Here is an 18,090-nt window from a genome sequence, read left to right on the forward strand (position 1 = left end):
CCCTCTTCCTGACCCTCACCTGGTCCCACTGATGATTCTGGTTTGACAGCACCAGGAATCCCCCATCATCAATGAGGACACAGAGCAGGTCCTGGGAGGTAAGGAAAGGGGAGGAGGATGGAGAGGGGCTCAGGCCCAGACCTTCCTCCCCAGACCCTGGCAGTCAGGTGGTTGGGTCAAAGGGGCACCACTCCCCCCACAGGTCTGGTAAACCTGTAAAGTCAAGGTGGGGATGTTGAGACACCCCTCCGCCCCGCCCCCAACCAGGCCAAGGGACAGGCTAGCAGTGCAGCTGGGACTAAGAAGTCTGGGATTAGGGTATGCTGTGGTTCAGGGCCCACGTACCTCATTGTTAACCTCGCAGTCCATCTCACAGTGGCTGCTGGGGCCACACTGCTGGGCAGAGAGCAAGAACCATAAGGTGCCTGCCAGTTCTCCCCCTCCCATCACCCTTCATACATCTGTGTCCCCAGGCCATCTGCAACAGCCACTGTTTCCCCAGAAGGCACAGGAACCACTCTGAGTGAGTGGTAGGGGTTCCTGGGGGGCGGGGGACTCAGTACTGCTGGGCTTACTGCCCCCACCCCCGCCCAGGTACCTTCTGAGGCTGGTCCTGGTGGGTACGGTTGCTGGCTAGCACCTTGAACTTCTCAGCCCAGGCCTCTAGGTCCAGCTTAACACCTACCACTATAGAGGACAGCAAGGGGCCATCAACGCCCGCCTGCCTGGGCAGCACCCTGTCCATCATCTCTTTTCCCGCCTCCGCCCCAGGCATTCACCTGCTGGCCTCAGTGAGCGTCCGCCCAGGCTTAGCTCCACAGCTGTGCTGACGAGGATGCCCACCGTGTCATTCTCCAGCTCCAGTGGCCTTAACAGGGCTGCAGGTGGGGTGGGGCGGTCAGGGGTAGGGGCCAGTGGCCATACTGGCCACTCTGTGTTGGGCCTGTGGACCCCAGAGCCCAAGCCAAGCACCTGGTACCCAGTGTAGCGTTGACACAGCCTAGCTCTGTCTTCTTATTGGCCCCAGTCTTGGCTCACCTCATGTTCAAGAGCGGCCTCAGCAGCAGAGACCAGCCCTGGCCGAGCAGACAGGGAAGCCTCAACTTCCCACCCGCTGCTGGGCACCTGGGAGGACACTCACCATCCTGGTGTGGGGGTTTGAAGACATAGCCACGGTTATCCAGGCTGCGGCGGTAGAAGCTGGCATTGAAGGGCTCCGGGTTCTCTGTCCAGTCCTCAGCTGCTCTGATTACCGAGATGGACAGAGGTTGGTGGAAAGGGTGGTGTGCAGGGGACAGTGTCTCAGCAGGTGCAAGGAGGCCTATGGGTGGCGGGACAGAGGCAGGGTCCCAGGCGGCGGCAGGGTCCTGGGTGGCAGGTAGGTCACTTACTTGTTGGGGAATACGCGGGTGATGCCGCCGTCAGTGGCAGCGAACACAGCTAGAAGGCTGTACCTGAGGGGCAGCAGGGAGGTGAGTCACAGGCCTGCCTTCTTCAGGGCAGTGCCAGGGCCTCTGGGCCCATCCCAGCCTCCTTGCCCCCACAGGCTGGGCAGTGCCTACGTGTTGAGATCCTGGTCCCGCCAAACACGCTCCACCAGCTGCTGTGTGATGCCAGTGTCCAAGATCAGGTTGTGCAGAAGGAAGTTGTTGCCTGGAATGGGAGGGTAAGGGTGGAGAGGGCATCTTCTTGTGGCTCCCTGCCCACTGTCCCCTGTATACCCCACACTGTCTGGAGCCTTCCCCACTCTCTGGCCCAGACCCTGCCCTGGGCTTGGGTCTGCATCATGCCTGCCCGGTCTCGGGGTTCTATTGGGCTGCCTCCCTTGGGGCCTGGGCACTGCCCAGAACCGGAGGCCCCACCAGGCACTCACACTGCTTGGAGTCTGGAGTCACTTTCTCCATGAGCTCAATGAAGTTTTTCAGGAACTCGGTGTTGTTGTCTGAGGCGTTCAGGTCCTTGCAATACTCTCTGGGGATGGGGAGGGGTGAGAAGAGTGGGCTTGGGGGGCTGGACAGAGCAGAAGGGCTGAGGTTTCCCAACAGGCCTGCCTGGCCATTGGCTGAGAAGCCCGGGCCTCAGCTGGGGACTGTGTATTCCTGCTGGCTAGGGCCGTGTGTGCCCTGCAGGCTGCCACGTCTGGGGGTGGTGGGCAGAGCTGACACGAGAAGGATGGTCCGCTTCCTCCAGTCTGGCAGATTCTCCCTCCTGGGTATAGCCCCACAGAGCCTCCCACCCCTCCTGTGTAGCTGGACGGAGATGGCCCACGGGGGAGGCCCCAGGAAAGGCCTCATGGCTGGCTCGTCCCCTTGTACGCTGAAGTACCTGCGGGCACCAGGTGCGTGAGGAACCAGCACTGGCTTTGTCAGGCTGCGTGTAAGCCCTCTGCCGCCTCCTGGCTTCTCACATCTGGACAACTCACTTAAGCTCCACGAGCCTCAGGTTTTCCCCTCATACCACAGAGAGTGTCAGGAAGTCAGGGGGGAGCATGTGGGGCCTCAGACTGGCCGTTCCTTCTGCCTGGGATGCTCCTACCCCAGAAGTGGACAGGAGAAATCCCTCACTTCCTCAAGGCCCTCGCTGGGCTTGGGTTCTGGGTCCCAAGAACTTGGGAACTTTGGGGTCATGAGAGGCCTGCTTAGGGCTCTGTTCCCCAGGAAGTCTTGGCGAGCTGTCCTTGTACAGATGGAGCTCTCCTTCCTGCCCAGTCCCGCGCCCCTGCCACCATCCACCTCCCCACTGGCCTGGAGGCAGCAACCTTAGGAATTTTTAAAAATGCACTGCTTCCTGAGGCTATGCTAGGGCCCATGGTTTGGTGAGGCATCGGGGACCGGATCTCAGTTCCCGCTTGCTCTCTGGCCCCGATGGCCTTTGTGCTCTGCCATGTGGGGCACAGCTGACATGCAGAGGGACACCCATATGGTCGTGCTTCAGCTACAACCCTCCACCCCCTGCCGCACCTCCCTGCCCCAACACTATGTACATTTACAGCTGTGGATTACTTCCTTCGCTCACCCAACGCATAGTTACTGAGCTCTCCTGAGCCAAAGGTCCAGAAGTGACAAAAACAAACCAGTCCCCTCTCTCAGGGCCACGTGGGCCACACAGGCCTTTTCACTCATTGCCACTGTCACTCATGACCATAGACATCCCCCCGTAGTACATTCAGACTTACAAATGTTCACAGTTACTCACAGATAAAACACTCATCTACAGAGAGTCGAGAGCAATCTGTGGGAGCATGCTCACACGTGCACACACGTGGAGGTCAGGAGTGTCCAGAGCCCCCATGTGGTGCTTGAGAGTGCCCCCGGGTCTCTGTCAGCTCCCCCAAACTGCCCCTTGTCCAGAGTGAGGTCGTGGGGGAGGGCTTCGCCACGTGGGGGCCTGTTGGCCTCCTCACTTGTGGGGCAACAGGCAGAGGGTGGGCACCTGAGGATGTGTGTGCAGGCTGAGTGTGCACTTCAGGGAAGGCCCAGGGTGCTGGACCCCGGCCCCTCACCAGCCTGAGCAGCTCTTCAAAGCCCTTGTACTCCCCACCTCCCCCAGGCCCTGTGAGCTGGAAATTCAGCACTGCCCACAGGAGCTCTGGCTGGCTCATCCCCAGACCCACACAAACACTGACTGACACAGAACAAGGCTGGGGTGCAGGGTGGGGGTGGGGTGGGGCGCGCGCCACAAACCAGAACAGCAGCTGTCCAGGGACGAGTGGGCTGTGGACAGCCTGCCCAGGGCAGAAAGGGTCCTTCCTGGTGTGGCCTGGGAGGGCAGGGAAGATGGGCAGAGTCCGGGGGCCCTCCCATGCCAGGCCCAGTGGGGGCTGCAGCTGGGGGAAGGTGCTGGCCGCTGCTGCCTGGTGTGGCCACATGGTCCAGGGATGCACAGGGGTGCGCAGCCAGGGCTATGCACGGGGTGGCCGGGGCGAAACCGCACAGGGTACACATACACACACACACACACACACACAGCTCCAGGCAGTAGTGCAGGAGGTGGAGGGAGGGCGGGGGGGGGTGCTGGGGCGGTTGGGTTTAGGGAGGACACCTCAGCAAGGCCACACGCAAGCTACCTGGGAGCAATGAAAACATGTCCTTCAGACTCAAAGCTGCTGGGGAGCAGGAACTCAAAATCTGCAACAGAAACGGGGGGTTATCCGGCGGGGGCTGGGGAGGCAGGAGGCCAGGGGGCTCAGAGCTGACGGGGGAGGCGGGGCGGAGGGACAGGGAAAGAGGGTGGCTTGAGGGAGGGGGAGACACCAGCAAAGAGGGAACCCGCCACTTCCACGTTCAAGTTCGAGCCAGAGAGAAGGGGCGGGCAGAGAGACGGGGTGGGCGGGGAGGGGGGCGGAGGGCCTGTGGAGACCACGCATCGCAGGAGGAGGGCAGTTATAGCCAATATGTTGCCCAGGCCTGGTCCTCTGCCGGCAGTGAGTCCCGTGGCGCGGCTGTATATGCTTCCATACGGCTGTGTATAGCACATATACACGGACACACACACACACATATATATATACACACACTGCTATATATATGCATGGTCTGGGGGAGGCGCCGGTCTCGCTCTTATCACGTCCGTAATGGAAAAAACCGCATGCGGAGCTTCCTTTGCCTCCAAAGAGACTTTGAGGAAGGGAATTGGCTTTTGGCTGCGGATTTTTATCTCTCTTTCTTTGCTGCAGCTGTTTGCATTTTGGTAGGTCTCGCTTTTGTTCCGTGTCAGGCATCAACATGGCCAAACCGAGGGGATTTCTCACGGGCACAGACAGTCCAACCAGAGACAGGGTGGGTGGCTGGGGCCGGGCTGCAGTGCATTGTGGGGGTCCCACGGTCCTTCCTGGGCTGGGAGGCTGGGTCAGGGGAGACTCTCAAGGTGCCTGGGAATGTTCCCAGGCTGAGGGAGGAAGGTCAGGAGCCGGGGAGGGGGGGATGGGAGTGCTGCTTGATTGTGTCCTGTCCTCTTGGGCTGGCGACATGAGGGTGGTGAGGGGGCTGGCAGAAGAAGAATGGGCCTCCACCTTTCCTAGGACCTGTCTGGGTTCAGAGCAGCCAAGGAGGAATGCTGGGGCTCCAGGAATTGTGGGGTGCTCTTGAGGGATCCCCAGTTGGGCCTGTGCACATGTTTGGGAGTGAGCACATAAGTACATGGGAGAGCTTGTGTTTGTGTGAGCATGCATGTGTACGACTGTCTCTGGGTGGCTCTGGGAGTGACGCTGGGGCTTCTCTTGGGCCTCTTCCTGCCGGGCTGGGTCAGCTACCTGCTGGTTCTGCATTTTGGGGGCAGGCTGCCCCTGCCCCATGACCTGTTGCCCTCTGGGCTGCCCACCTTCCAATCCTGTCCTCGCCAAGGTTCCAACCTCTCTGTCACCGTAGGGCTTTATTTTTGCAGAAGAGGGGTCTTATCTGTTCCCAGATACTCCCACAATGCACTGCAAGATTCCGAGAGGTGGGCTTGGGGTGCCTGGAGGGGCTGGGCAGTCACTGGTTGGACTGTTGCTTTCTGATGGGACTGTGAGGCAGGGTTTGGACACAAGCCGACAGGGAATGGGTGTGGGGGAGGGGAAGGAGGAGAAAGAAGAAGGAGGTAGGGAGACTAGGCTATAGTTGTCATTATTACCAGAGCCCTGCATTTCTGGGGACACTGGAAGGGATGTGGAAGGGGAAGAAAAGACAACTCAAGCCAGTGGGAGTAGGGCCTGTCCCCCACCCCCACCCAGGCCACTGGGGCCAGCTCTATCCTTTTTGCTGGACTAGGCTGGATAGGGCCCCTGGGGCTCCTGGGGGAGCCCTGGCTTCCAGGTCATCCCCTTGTGGCTCTCCATGCCCCTTTGTCACAGCACTCCTTGGGCAGGGTGTCTCTGTGTACCTGTGGCAGAGCCCCTCCCGTGCTTCCCTTTCTCATTCTCCTTATTGTCTACCTGAGTCTGCGAGTTCCCTGCCTGCCTTCCTCCAGAGTCTCTGGCTTCGGTTATCTCTTAGAGCCAGAACATTTTTCTTCATCCCCTTCATTCCCTCCAAGCTCTTTTGCTGGCCCTTGCTAGGCTCACCATCCCTGAGTCTGCTTTTCCTTCCCGGGGAACATCTTCTCCATACCTGGCCACCTGCCCCAGTGGCAGTGGGTACCATGGTTGGGCTGGGCCAGCGGGCTTTAGCAAAGCAGTGGGGGCAGTAGGGGACAGGGGCGTCAGCACCTAGGCCAGTGCCCAGGATGGTTGGGTCGGCCTTGCTCTCCCAGTGGCGTGGCTGATGCTCCATCCTGCCCGTCCCAGGGCAGAGCTTCCAGAGCCTCTGTCACCCCTTGGGGAGCTGCCAACTTCTGGACCAACTGACAGAGACCACAGGAGGGAGAACTATCCCAGAGGAAGCCTGAGGTGGCTGTGGCTTTCCCATAAGCCTTTCATAAGCCCCGTGGAGGACTTCTCTCTAGCCCCTCCCTGCCTATCAGGGCCTCTGTCGTGGGGGGTGGGAGGTGGTGGAGAGGCATCCAGCCCTGTCCCCACTGTTGAGTTGTCTTGGAGGGACAGAGAAAGTGGGGATGGGCAGGGACCTGCCCAGAGGGAGCAAGGAGGACGAGGGGGGGCCTGAGCTCTCAGAACACCCGGAAACCACCCTGCAGGCGGGGCCAGGAGAAGGGCTGCTGGCTGTAATAGGGGTTTAGGGATGAGGAAAAAGGCAAGAACTAGAGGAGACAAGGGGATGCTGGGAGGAGCCCTGGAGAGCGGAGGTTTGGCTGGTTCCTGGGCAGGGAGGGGGGCAAGCAGGGGTGTGAGGGTGGGTGGGGTGGGGGGAGGAGGGTGCACTGGTTCTGAATATACTTGCCCTTCAGTTTGCTGATTGGCACTGGGACAGTCCACCAAGAGAGAAAGCGAGGAAAACAAAAACAACACAAACACAAAAACAAACGAAAAGGGGGAGGGGAAGGGGAGGGGCACAAACAATATTTTATTCAATGGCTGTTTGAATGAAAATATTGTGTCTCATCATCATACCGAAAGGAAACTTCTTGCAAAAAAACGACATGAGAGAGAAAGAGAGAGCGAGAAAACTCAAAGGAGATGAGCCCCAGTCGGCCAGGCAGGTGGGGGGGGGCGCCCGGTGGGGGCCGGAGCCCCAGCCTCCCTCCCAGTGACTCCGGGCAGAGGGCAGGCGGGGCCACAGGCTCCGCCTCTTGGGGGGGGGAGGCCCAGGGTGAGCAGGACATGCAGGGATGAGCCACAGGCAGAGGAGTGGGCAAGGGAGGGAAGGAAGGAGAGAGATCCGGAGAGGAAGAGAAGGGGAGAGGAAGGAGGAAGGAGAGGCAGGGAGGGTGGGCTGGGGGGGGTGAAGATGGGGAGGAGAGCAGAGGGAGGGAGGGAGAGAGAGAGTACGGATACTGGAGTAGGGGAGAGAGAAGGGAGAGGGAAAGGGGGAGACAGAGAAGGGGGGGATACAGGGAAAGGGGAGAGGAGGCCGAGGGAGAGAAGGAAGGGCAGAGGGAGTAAGGCAGGGGGGGTCAGAGGAAGGTGAGAGGGCAGCTGAGGGAGGAGGAAAATGCAGGAGGTTTGGGGGGGTGGAGGAGGGGAGAGAGAGACCCTGGGAGAGGGGCACGACAAGGGGAGAGAGCTACAGGGCGCTGGGGAGAGGAGAGATGAGAGGAGGGGGTGTCTTCCAAGAATGCAGCCCCCAGGGGTGTGCGGAGGGGAGGCAGGCTAAGGAGGGAAGACACGCAGTAGGAGAAACTAAAATCAAAAACCTCAACGGAAATCATGAGAGAATGATCTGGAACCAAATCTGAGAAAAGGCGAGCATGCAGATTTCCACAGACTTTTGGATGGCTGGTGCCCCAGCCTGCGGGTGCCTGGGGGGTGGGCAGACTGGGCAGGAGGGGCTGCCTTGCCGCCAGTGGCTGGCTCTGCTGCCTGGGGCCGGCCAGGGTGCGGGGCAGAGGCAGGGGTGCAGGGCGCAGGCAGGGGCCGGGCCACTTACACTTGACCTGTAGGATCTGGTCGCTGAGGTTGGCTTGGAGGTAGAAGGTGCTGTAGGGCGGGAGCACAAGCCCCAGGCTGGGGAGGAGGAGAGGGAAGGAGCATATGTCACTCACTTCTGGGGAGAGGGGGGCCACATGGACATCCAGCGCCCCTACTCCGCGGCCTTGGAGCTGGGTAGAGTGGCATGGGCTGTGAAGTCCCCTCTTCTGCCCACCAGGGCCACCTTGCCCTGGTAGCTGTGGGAGATTCACTCCCCAAACTCTCCTGGACACCTCAGGATGCCCAGCCCAAAGCAAGTCCCCACCCAGCAGCCCCTGCTCCCAGACACCAAGCCAGCCTCCTCAGTCAGGCCAGCAGACTCACAAGGGGCAGAGCACTGTCAGTGAGCTAGGCTGGTGGGAGCACAGCCATGGGAGAGGGGTCCTCGGTCCCCAGAGGATTAGGCCGTGTGAGGGCCAGTGGAAAGCAAGGCTGGGCTGCCACGCTGAGGAGCAACCACAAGCCAGGACGCGGGTGTGAGTGAGACGGGCTCTGGGGGGCCCAAGAAGACAGCCTGCACAGCCCGGGGCCTGACCCATAAGGGTACCTCTTCTGAGGGCTGTGGTGCCTGCTGAGAGCCAGCCCAGGGATGTGCTGAAGGTGATCTCCTGGGTGCAGATACCCAGGGACACAATCCAGGCAGGGGTGACATGAGAGGGTGGGCTGGCGTGGGAGACATCAGATGCACTATCTTGTCTCTGTCCTGTTCTTCCAGGAAATGGCCCTTGTTCTTGAAGGGCCAGCCAGAGGCCCTTGGGGGACTGAGAGTCCCGGGGTGAGTAGTGAGCAGCCCTGGCTGCTGGTGCCCCACTGGGATCCTGGCTGCAGCCCCTGAGAACCCGCAGACCCACAGACCCAACCCGCAGACCCAGACAGGAAGAGGGCTCAGACTCTGGGCTCTGCGGCTGCCCCGCCCCTCCCTGCCGGCCCCGCCCCACCCCACTCACCTGTAGTTGGTGCTCCTTATGGGCACCCAGGTGTAGTTCCGCACCACCTCGTCTACGTACCTCTGAGAGAAGAGGCTGGGTCAAGTACTTGGGCCAGCAGGCAGGGGTGGGATGGTGTGCGGGAGGGCGCCCGCCCTGACTCTGTCCCCCTCTACTGTCTTCTCACCTCATCCAGGGACTTGACCAGTGTTCTGATTTGCTTGTGGCCCTTGTTGCCATCGATCATGCTCCGACGGATCTGAAAGGGGAGGGATGTGAGCGGCGAGGCCCCTGCTCTCAGCTGCTCTGGGGGCCGCCATCTTTACTTCCCTCCCTTCCCTTACCTCCTCCTTGTTCTCATCCTCCAGCTCTGCATCCAGGAAGTCCAGAGTCACAGGCTCCCGGAAGTTGGTGGTCTGTGGGAGGCAGGGCAGGAGGTCAGGGGTCGCCATCTTGAAGGGTCTACCCTCCTCCTAACTGCCCCCTGGCTCACCTGGGGCTTGAGGTTGGGGTGCAGCAACACGTAGCCGTTCAGATCAATGGCAAACACATAGCCGTTGGCTCCAAGCTGGGGGCATAGATGAGGGGGCTCAGAGCCTAGGGGCCAGGCAGGGATTCCCCAGACTCTCGAGCTCTTCCTCAGCCTGCTTTCCATATCACTGAGGGGGTGCCATATGCCTGCCTGGGCCAGGGGCCCTCACATGCCATGTGGCCTTGAACCCGTTTCTCAAATCTAGCCCAACACGCTAGTGTCCCTTGTTGAGGCTGATGGGCTCCACAGGACCACGATTCGATTTGGCCTTCTGCCCCCACGGCTCCTCGTTCTCTTCAAACTGTCAGTCACCTAGACTGTTCTGCTTCCTCTGGCCCCTTGGGGCGGACATCCCCTCCCTGTCCCTTCCCCACTACTGTTTCCTTCTAGTCCCCATTTCAGTAGATCGCATAGGGAGGAGGGTATCCCTTCCAGACAGAAGGAGGAGTGAATGGGACCTTGGACTCACCCGTACCTCTCTAGGCTGTTTTCTCACTGCACATGGAGGCCAGCGACACAGGGCCTTCATGTGGCTCCCATCTAGGCAAGCTGTCTGTCACACACGTCCCATCCCCCACCCTTTTGCAACCAAGACCAAAGCTGCCTTCGCCACAGGCCCTGGGCCAGCCACACTGACGTTGCCCCTTCCCTGGTTTATGATTTTGGTGTTCACCTTCCGTCCTTTGCTCAAAGGGTTTCCTGTAACTCCAAGGAGTCTATCTGACCATAATGCCAGGCCTGCCTGGCCCGTCACTTGTTACTGTGTGGCTAGAAATAATTTTTACATTTCTTTTTAAAAAGATTTATTTATTTATTTTCAGAGCAAGTGAGCATGCATGTGTGCAAGTGGGGGGAGGGGCAGAGGGAGGGAATCTTCAAGCAGACTCCCTTGCTAAGTGGCCTAGGTGGACCCCATGTTGAAACCAAGAGTCAGACACTTAACCAGGCGCCCCTGTTTTTTTTTTTTTTACATTTTTAAGTGGTTAAAAAAGATCATACCATGAAAATTACGTGAAATTTAAATTTCGGGACCCACAAACGTAATTGTTATGGAACAGAGCCATGCCCACTTATTTGTTTTGTCTATGGCCATTTTCTGTACAACAGCAGAACTGAGTCTGAGTACTTACACTAGCAGAACCTAAAATATTCATAGTCTGGCCCCTCACAGAAAGTCTGCCGATCCCAGCTCGAGGCCCAATGTCACCTCCTCCAGAAGCCTTTCCTGACTGCCTCAGTTCACAGGTCTCCCTGGAGGTGCTGTAAGCCCTCTCACACACCTCTGCTGAGCCTGGCTTGTGTCCCTGTGGGAGGCAGAGCTGGGTGGACGGGCAGATGGACACTTACTGTGTAATTTGGAGTCAGCCTCTTGATGTCATTCAGAGCCACATCGATGCCCATCACACCCAGGATCAGCTGGTTCTGAGAGCAGAGGCATGGGGTCTGCAATGAACTCAAATCCACAGGGGAGCCCCACTGTCCAAACCTCATGCCCTAGGCCTCATGCTGCTCACAAGAGGTTGCCTCTGTCCAGTCTGAAGGCTATCCTGTCCCTCCTCTGTCCCAGGCCTGCTAGGGGCATGCCTAGCCCTTCCCTGGTTGGGAACCTTACCTTTTTTTCCCCAGGGCCATCCTGTGTCAGGTTGAAAACAGGGAGGGTCCCTGTCACCACCAGCCCCAGGCCCTGAAGGGAGAGGAGGATGACAGGTCAGTCTCCTGTGGCCATCCATGCCCCACCCTGAGTGTTCAGAGGGTTGGCTCAGGCATAGGCCCCCTTTTTTCCTTCTGTTTGGTTTATTCCCATATGGGGGCCCTTGAGGAATTTAAGGACCCCCACATCTGTGGGAGTCCAGAGGCCTTACCAAAGCATCCTCATACACATTGGTCCATTGCACCTGCTTGGCTTCCTTGCCCGCCAGCACCATGGGCCTGCCCAGTACGTCCAAATATTCCTGGGGAGAAGGTGACGGGTCACAAATCCACCTGCCTGCTGCATCTTCCCTGGTCTGCCTCCCCGTATATCAGTTGACCACCAGGGGGCACTCTCACACCGCAGCAGTGCACCAATTACCATTGTGCCCAGGAAGCAAGGGGCTGGGTGGAGGGGCTTCTCACCTGAGTGTTAATGCGGATGGCTCCAATGGAAGGGATCTCAAAATAGTAACCTGTGAAGGAAGGCGAGGCGAGGTGGGTCTGGGTGGTACTTGGGACCCATGGCATAGGGGCTCCTGTATCCTGGGCTATGTCCAGGCCCCCTCTCTTTCTGGTGTCACTCCTCCCAAACTCCTATCCGTTTAGTGCTCCCTTCCACTGCTCTGTCAAAGGAGCTGATGCTAGGGAAGGGGCCACGAGTGTAGGGATGTACAGAAGCAGAGGCAGGGTGAAGGGAAGGGCCTGAGGCTGAGGTCTCTCATGCCAGGATGCTGGTGACATTCAGAGTCCACCCAGGGGCCAGGCCCACATGCACGGAGTACAAACAGATGTAGGAGCAGAGAAGCCAGGAGATGGATGGACAATGGACAGACAGATGGGCAGAAAGATGCTCAGTCAGATGGACTAGTTACGTGGCCAGAGAGATGGACAGTCACATGCGTGGGAAGATGGACAGTGCGAAAACAGGCAGCTGGAATGCTGGACATATAGACGGACAGGTGGACAAGCAACCCGATGGACAGCAGGGCACAGCAGGCAGGCCCCAGGGTGGGGACGCCGGACAAGGTACCTTTGTTGGCGCAGGCCATCCACTGCAGGGGCGTGACGTCGTAGTTGTGTTGCCCCACGGAGAAAGTGAACACGCGCACCTGTTTGGGGCTTGGGGTTACTGCCGTGGTCATGAGAGGACAGCCCTCCCCGGTACCGGGCCCGGGTCAGGGGGACCCCCACCTGGGCGGAGCCTCACCGTCCGGTTGGGCCAGTTGTATTTCTCAAAGACATCCTGCACGCGGTCCTCACCGCCGTCCGTGAACATCATGATCATCTTATTACAGTTGGCACGGGTGATGTTGGACTGGTCAGGAGTGGGTTTGGGGTCAGGCAGCCTCTGGCCCCTCCCTGGTCTGGGGGTGGGTGTCCCTCCCACCTGGAAGGGCCCTCCTCCCCACAGCAGATGCTGCGATCTGCCCGAGCCGCCTGTTGGGCGCTAACAAGGCCATTTGTCTTGATTTCCCTGGTGTCACCAAGCCTGGGCCTTGGCCCGTCCCCAGTCCCTCCTGCACCACCCCCATCCATTCCCGGCGCTCACGTTCTGCAGCTGGTCGAAGGCATACTCAAAGCCGGCCTTGTAGCCCGTGGTGCCCTTGGCCACCATGCCCTGCACGGCTTCCTTGAACACCTTCTTGTTACGCACATTGGCCTGAACCAGGTGTGTGAAGCACGACACAGGCTGTGCCTTTTCGTTGAACTGTGGGGACAGGAAGGGTGGTGAGCGGCCTCAGGCTGGCTGGGGCATTTGGCACGGGGTGGGGTGACACGTTTCTTGCCTGCCTGCCACCTCGGCACTTACCGAGGCCACGTTCACATAGTCATCGTCTGAGAGCGTGTCCAGCATCTCACAGACGGACGTCTTCATCAGCTTCAGGGTCAGGCCACTCACGCTGCCACTCCTGGGAAGGTCATGGATGCACCAGCTAGGCCTCAGGTGTCCTCCTGCTGTTCCCTCCGGAGGGTCCCAGGCAGCAGATTCGCACCCCTTGTTCTGCCCCCCACCCCTCCTGCAGGCATCGCTCACTCACACATCCACGATGATGACCATGTCCTTGGGCGATGAGGCCCCCTGGATGTACCTGCCCGGGAGAAGCATCAGTTAGGGCCAGCCTCACTGGGACCTTGTGGGTCCGCTCTTCCTTCACCCATATACTGATTCAACATGTTTCCAAGAAGCATCCAATGCAAGGGTCAGACAGCGTTCTAGGCACTGAGGATAGCACATTTAATAAAACCGTCCTGGGGCGCCTGGGTGGCTTAGCCGGTTAAGCGTCTGACTACGGCTTGGGTCATGATCTCGGGGCCCTGGATTGAGCCCCGTGTCACAGTGGGGAGTCTGCTTGTCTCTCCCCCTCTGCCCTCTCCCCGCTCATGCTCTGTCTCTCTCAAATAAATAAAATCTTAAAAAAACAAAACCAAAACAGGCCTTGCCCATTACATGAGTGACCTGGCCTCCCAGCACATGAATTGAGCCCAAGGAGGGGTGAGCAGGGGATCCAGAGAGGCGGAAGGGGGTATGTTCCATGGCCTCAGTGGCTTGTCATGTCCCCTGGCCCGGGACAAGTCCCCGAGGTCTGAGTCCCAGCTGTATGTGTGATCGAACAGGGAGGGAGGACGTCATGGGGCACCGCAGGAGAGACAGGCAGAGGGTGGGGTGTCCAGGGCTCTGATGGGTGGCCTGGGGGCTGGCGACCCATCAGAGGAGATATCCACCCTCCAGAACCCCCACTAGCCCAATCCCTCAGTCGCGAGGGGGTGGAGTGCTGGGCAGTGGACGGGGGGCAGAGGCAGCTGGGAGGCCTGCCTGGGTGATGGGATCCATTTTCCAGTGGCAACGATGTGTGAAATGAAAATTGGATAGAGCTGGCTGCACCCTGCTCGGAGTCCTGGATATCGGGAGGGAGGGGAGCAGGCGGCAGAGGTAGGGAGTGGAGGGGTGTCCCTGCCCAGCTCCTCCTCGCCCACTCACCAGGGTCTCCTTCGGACATCATACAGGTCGATTTTCTTGGGGGCTCGCCATGGGGTGGCTGCGGGAGGAAAGAAGGCGGGGGGTCTGGCAGGGAAGGGCTTGTCCAGGGCCAGCTGGCCTGGCAGGAGTGGCTACCCCCACAGCCCACAGAGTGATCAACCACCCCACACGCCCCAGGACAGTGGGCTGGGTGAAGGGGAGGGTGGGTGCTGAGGGGCTGACACCCACCGGGATAGTAGCGAGTGACGCCCGTGGCGCTTCCGAAGACCTGCCACAGCAGCGTCGGGTCCTGCCTGCGGTTCTCAATGAACACGTTCTCCAGAGCCTCTGTCCAGTTGAGTTCATTAAGGATGACAGTGGCTGTGGGGGAGGCAGGGGGCTGGCGGGAAAAGTGCCTGGGCTGTCCCCCCGTTGAACCTTACCCCGACGCCCATGCATGTAACACCCCCCTCCCCCCTCTTGGAAAGCCTCATGTGTGCCCTGCCTAGCAGGGCTCTCATTCCTCAGGGCTCAGCTGAGGGCTGCACCAGCTCCTCCAGGAAGCCTTCCAGGTCCTCAACCCCTCCTAAGCCCGCTTAGCCTACCCTTCGGCCAGGCCCCACATGAGCAGACAGGGCAGCTGTGGCCCGTGGCCCCCAGAGAGGGGCTGCTCAGGTGGCAGGGACTTGTCAGTTGGGGTGCCCATCCAGCATGCTGCCTGGAGCTTGCAGCTGGTCCCTTGGGAGCTCACCCACTCAGCATGCACTCCAGGCTGCAGCCACAAGAAAGCAATTAAGGGCCCGATGATGGGGCTGGAATTATTCAGCTATTAAGGTACCTGATAAGCTGGAAGCCACTCAGCTCCATGATTAATCAGCTGGGGCCAGGAGCAGGCAGGGGTGGGGGTGGAGGCTCTTGGAAGGGCAGGGCCTGTGCCATGATCCTGCTCCAACACAGGCACTTGCACACACATGTACACACGCACACAGCCTGCACTCCCTAACATATACCTCTGCACCGAGCCTCCGTGTTTCCAGCCAGGTGTGCGAGTCCCTCATCCTCAAACCTCCTGCCCAGCAGCCCGACCGCTGCTTCAGGCACGGGGCAGGCACACTCATACCTACACAGCTCTCTGCACCCCTGGGATGACAGCAGTGGGTCTTGCTCTCACAAGAGCAAGTTACCCTCACCCCCCACCCTTTCCCCTCACCTCTGTGATCCTCTGGCCAGACCCGCCCCCCAGCCCCTGCCCCGATGCACAGTCACAGAACGAGGTTTCTCCCAGAGGAGTGGGCTTAGTCCTGTAGATCCTTCAACCAGGGCAGAGACTCAGGATGGTTTGGGCAGCACCCCATCCCCCAACTCAGGACAGCCCCAAATCTGGCCAATGTGTGCGCATGCCCATGCTCTCTCACGCGCAGCGTATCCGTCTCTGCATAGAGGACCCTTAAAGAAACCGGCCAGGGGCTGGCCACCTATGACTGCCAGGCCTCTGTACCGAACCCCCCTTCCCCAAGGGGCTATTTTTTCCCTCCAGTTTCTTCCACTTCCTTCCTCCCCAGGAGGAGCGCTGACAACATCACCCTGAGATCCCTATCACAGATCCACCCCAAGTGAGAATCAGAGCGCCTTCCAAAGGCTTGACTCCTCTCTTGGGAGCAGAGCCTCTGAACACTGAGACCATTAAAGCAGATGAAGAGCTGTGATTTCGAGACAAATGTGCAAGGCTCTGCCCATGGCAGAGGGCAGGGGGGCGCCGACCCATTCCTGGGCACATGGCCCTCTGCTCTTGCCCTCCGGTGTGGGGCCTCTGCTGGATCCTGTCTGTTGTCTAATCTCTGTCTCCCGCTACTCCCACTCCCTTTTCTCCGTCCATGTAGCTTCTCTTAACTGACCATAATGTGAAAACAAAACACATTTCTAGCATTGGCTCTGCCTATTGAACAGTATGTTATGGTCCTGTTCCTAATTTAGAAACTTAGTGAGTCGAACAATTTCTATTTTTCTCTTTAACGAAAAAAGAAAGCTGGGTTCCCCAATGTTTCATACGGTACTGTCTACCCTGGGAGAGTCTGCCTGGCAAGTCCCAACCCTCACTGGGCCTCAGTTTCCCCATCTGCCCAAGGAGAGGCTTAGAGCTGACTGTCCTGGAAGCCCCTCTAGCTGCTGGTAGAGGTGCATCTTTGACTTGGGTCAAGAGCCAAGAGTAGACCCCCCGCCTCAGATGGGCGGTCCCTGCAGGCACCCGTGAACACACACACACGTACCCGCACTTGCGTAAGACACATGCGTGCGCGCACTCCGGCCTCCCGCCTGGAGAGGGCCTGCGACTCAGCCCCACGTGCACACACCCGCACCCACGTGCACACCCTCTCAGATCACGCTGAGTTGGGAAACGGGGACCATGCCCCCTCAGGCGGGCGATTACAGATTTAATTAAAAGTGACACAGTAAATAAAAAACATATAAAATGTAATTTGTGTGGGTAGCGAGGGGTGACTGGGGAGGGCGGTATGGCTCCTGTTTTAATTAGTATGCCTGCCTGTGATAGTGCTCCTCGACTAGCTCGGGCAGGTGGCCTGCGGGTGGCCCGTGGCAGGGGCACCAGGGCTGGGGGGAGCATCTATTCTCACCCCTGCCTGAGGCTGCCTGGAAGGTCTGGCTGACCTGAAGGGTGGAGGGGGCCTCCCTGAGGACCCTGGAGGATTCCCTGCATTCTGGAGACTACCCAGAAGCTCTGGGATCTGTGTTCCAAGAGCCTCCACCCAGTGGGCCACTCGGAGTCCGAGGCTGCCTTGTAGGGGCTCACAGAATTAGCCCCAAGCCACCAGACCCCCGGGCCCTGAAACCCACTGCTAGAACTCTCTCTGTAGTGCTTGACTCTTAGTCTCTTCTCCCTACATCTCCCAAGATCTTCAGGAAGTTCTTCCTCATGTCTGACTCAAATCCTTCCAGCTGTAGTGACTCATTTTCCCCACCGTGCAAAGCTGCCCTGTGCCTGGACAAGGAGGGAAATGCTCCAGGGCTGGTGTCCGTGAGTGAGGGACTGCTCCCTGCTCCCTCAGCCCCAGTGTTCCCCTGCTGTGGTAGCTCCTCAACCAATCCTACATGGGGCCTGGGGATGGGGGATGGTGTGGAGGAGCTGCTTTGGGGGCCTGTGGGGCACATGTGCACCCAAGGGCAGGAGACTGTTGTGCACAGCAGTAAGAGTCTGAGAGTCAGTGTGAGGCCACGCCTGAGAATGACTTGATGACTGTGTGTAGGTGAGCGTGTGTGACCTTGGGTAGCAGGGGCTGAGGGCAGATGGTACCGGCTGAGCACCCAGGACCTGGCAATGCCCAGGCTGTGGGCCTTGCCCCCGTGGTGGCTGCGGAGGGCGCTCTGCACACTCTGATCGCTCTGCACACTCACAGCCTTTGTAGATGTCTGTGGGGATCTGCACGGCCGTGTACGAGTAGTTGACTTTGTTCTTGAAGTTTGAGTCCTCAACGAAGTCCAGCCTGAGGGTGCTGACCTTGGACCCCCTCTCCACATCCTCACTCTCAGGGTCGTCCTGCAGAGAGGGATAACCCCCCACCCCCCCACACCGTGGTAGTGTCAGGGCTGGAAAATGGTGGTGTGGGGTCAGACAACTCTGCAGGTAGGAGAGGGCCAGAGCTCAGGTGACGGGGGCATCTCAGAATCAGAGACTACTGCAGTCAGAGACGGGGAGAGATGGAGAGACACAGGGACAGAGGTATGGGGGTAGGGACCCCTCCCCCAGGAGGCCCATGATTCCCACCTGTTCCTGCCCACCCCACACCCACCATCCCTACATTTGCTAAACCCAAATTTCAAACCCAAGCCCAAACCCAAACGAACCCTTCCCCCACATTCTTGAAAACCAATTCTCAGTGAAGGAAACGGATCCCGTTGAGGAGCAGGCTGGAGACCTCTGCTTACAAGGACAGGCTTGGGTGATCCTAGAGAGGCCTAGGCAGCC

General features: G+C 59.2%; 1 protein-coding gene and 1 long non-coding RNA gene across 5 annotated transcripts in view; one reads left to right on the forward strand and one right to left on the reverse strand.

The window, feature by feature from the left end:
* CACNA2D2 (calcium voltage-gated channel auxiliary subunit alpha2delta 2) overlaps positions 1 to 18,090 on the reverse strand; it is a 138,594-nt gene that overhangs the window by 3,517 nt on the left and 116,987 nt on the right. Inside the window, exons 6-32 of one of the 4 annotated variants that reach the window (XM_059160967.1) lie at positions 17,520 to 17,661; positions 14,358 to 14,489; positions 14,130 to 14,187; positions 13,189 to 13,239; positions 12,960 to 13,059; positions 12,699 to 12,857; positions 12,357 to 12,464; positions 12,180 to 12,258; positions 11,573 to 11,622; positions 11,320 to 11,409; positions 11,070 to 11,141; positions 10,805 to 10,879; positions 9,419 to 9,493; positions 9,270 to 9,341; positions 9,113 to 9,184; positions 8,947 to 9,008; positions 7,959 to 8,035; positions 6,813 to 6,833; positions 4,067 to 4,127; positions 1,874 to 1,971; positions 1,563 to 1,653; positions 1,392 to 1,454; positions 1,142 to 1,245; positions 780 to 878; positions 599 to 687; positions 346 to 393; positions 20 to 91 (exon numbers count right to left, since the gene is read on the reverse strand). In XM_059160967.1, coding sequence (XP_059016950.1) covers positions 20 to 91; positions 346 to 393; positions 599 to 687; positions 780 to 878; positions 1,142 to 1,245; positions 1,392 to 1,454; positions 1,563 to 1,653; positions 1,874 to 1,971; positions 4,067 to 4,127; positions 6,813 to 6,833; positions 7,959 to 8,035; positions 8,947 to 9,008; positions 9,113 to 9,184; positions 9,270 to 9,341; positions 9,419 to 9,493; positions 10,805 to 10,879; positions 11,070 to 11,141; positions 11,320 to 11,409; positions 11,573 to 11,622; positions 12,180 to 12,258; positions 12,357 to 12,464; positions 12,699 to 12,857; positions 12,960 to 13,059; positions 13,189 to 13,239; positions 14,130 to 14,187; positions 14,358 to 14,489; positions 17,520 to 17,661 — 2,220 coding nt within the window. Of the gene's footprint in view, positions 1 to 19; positions 92 to 345; positions 397 to 598; positions 688 to 779; positions 879 to 1,141; positions 1,246 to 1,391; positions 1,455 to 1,562; positions 1,654 to 1,873; positions 1,972 to 4,066; positions 4,128 to 6,812; positions 6,834 to 7,958; positions 8,036 to 8,946; positions 9,009 to 9,112; positions 9,185 to 9,269; positions 9,342 to 9,418; positions 9,494 to 10,804; positions 10,880 to 11,069; positions 11,142 to 11,319; positions 11,410 to 11,572; positions 11,623 to 12,179; positions 12,259 to 12,356; positions 12,465 to 12,698; positions 12,858 to 12,959; positions 13,060 to 13,188; positions 13,240 to 14,129; positions 14,188 to 14,357; positions 14,490 to 17,519; positions 17,662 to 18,090 lie in introns of all 4 variants that reach the window. The other 3 variants (XM_059160966.1, XM_059160969.1, XM_059160968.1) reach the window with 3 other exon arrangements.
* Positions 1,131 to 1,933, forward strand: LOC131823974 (uncharacterized). Its single transcript, XR_009350723.1, has 2 exons — positions 1,131 to 1,267; positions 1,547 to 1,933. It is a non-coding gene; the product is annotated as an uncharacterized LOC131823974 (long non-coding RNA).

Source organism: Mustela lutreola, chromosome 2, assembly GCF_030435805.1.
Source record: "Mustela lutreola isolate mMusLut2 chromosome 2, mMusLut2.pri, whole genome shotgun sequence".
NCBI classification, from domain to species: domain Eukaryota; kingdom Metazoa; phylum Chordata; class Mammalia; order Carnivora; family Mustelidae; genus Mustela; species Mustela lutreola.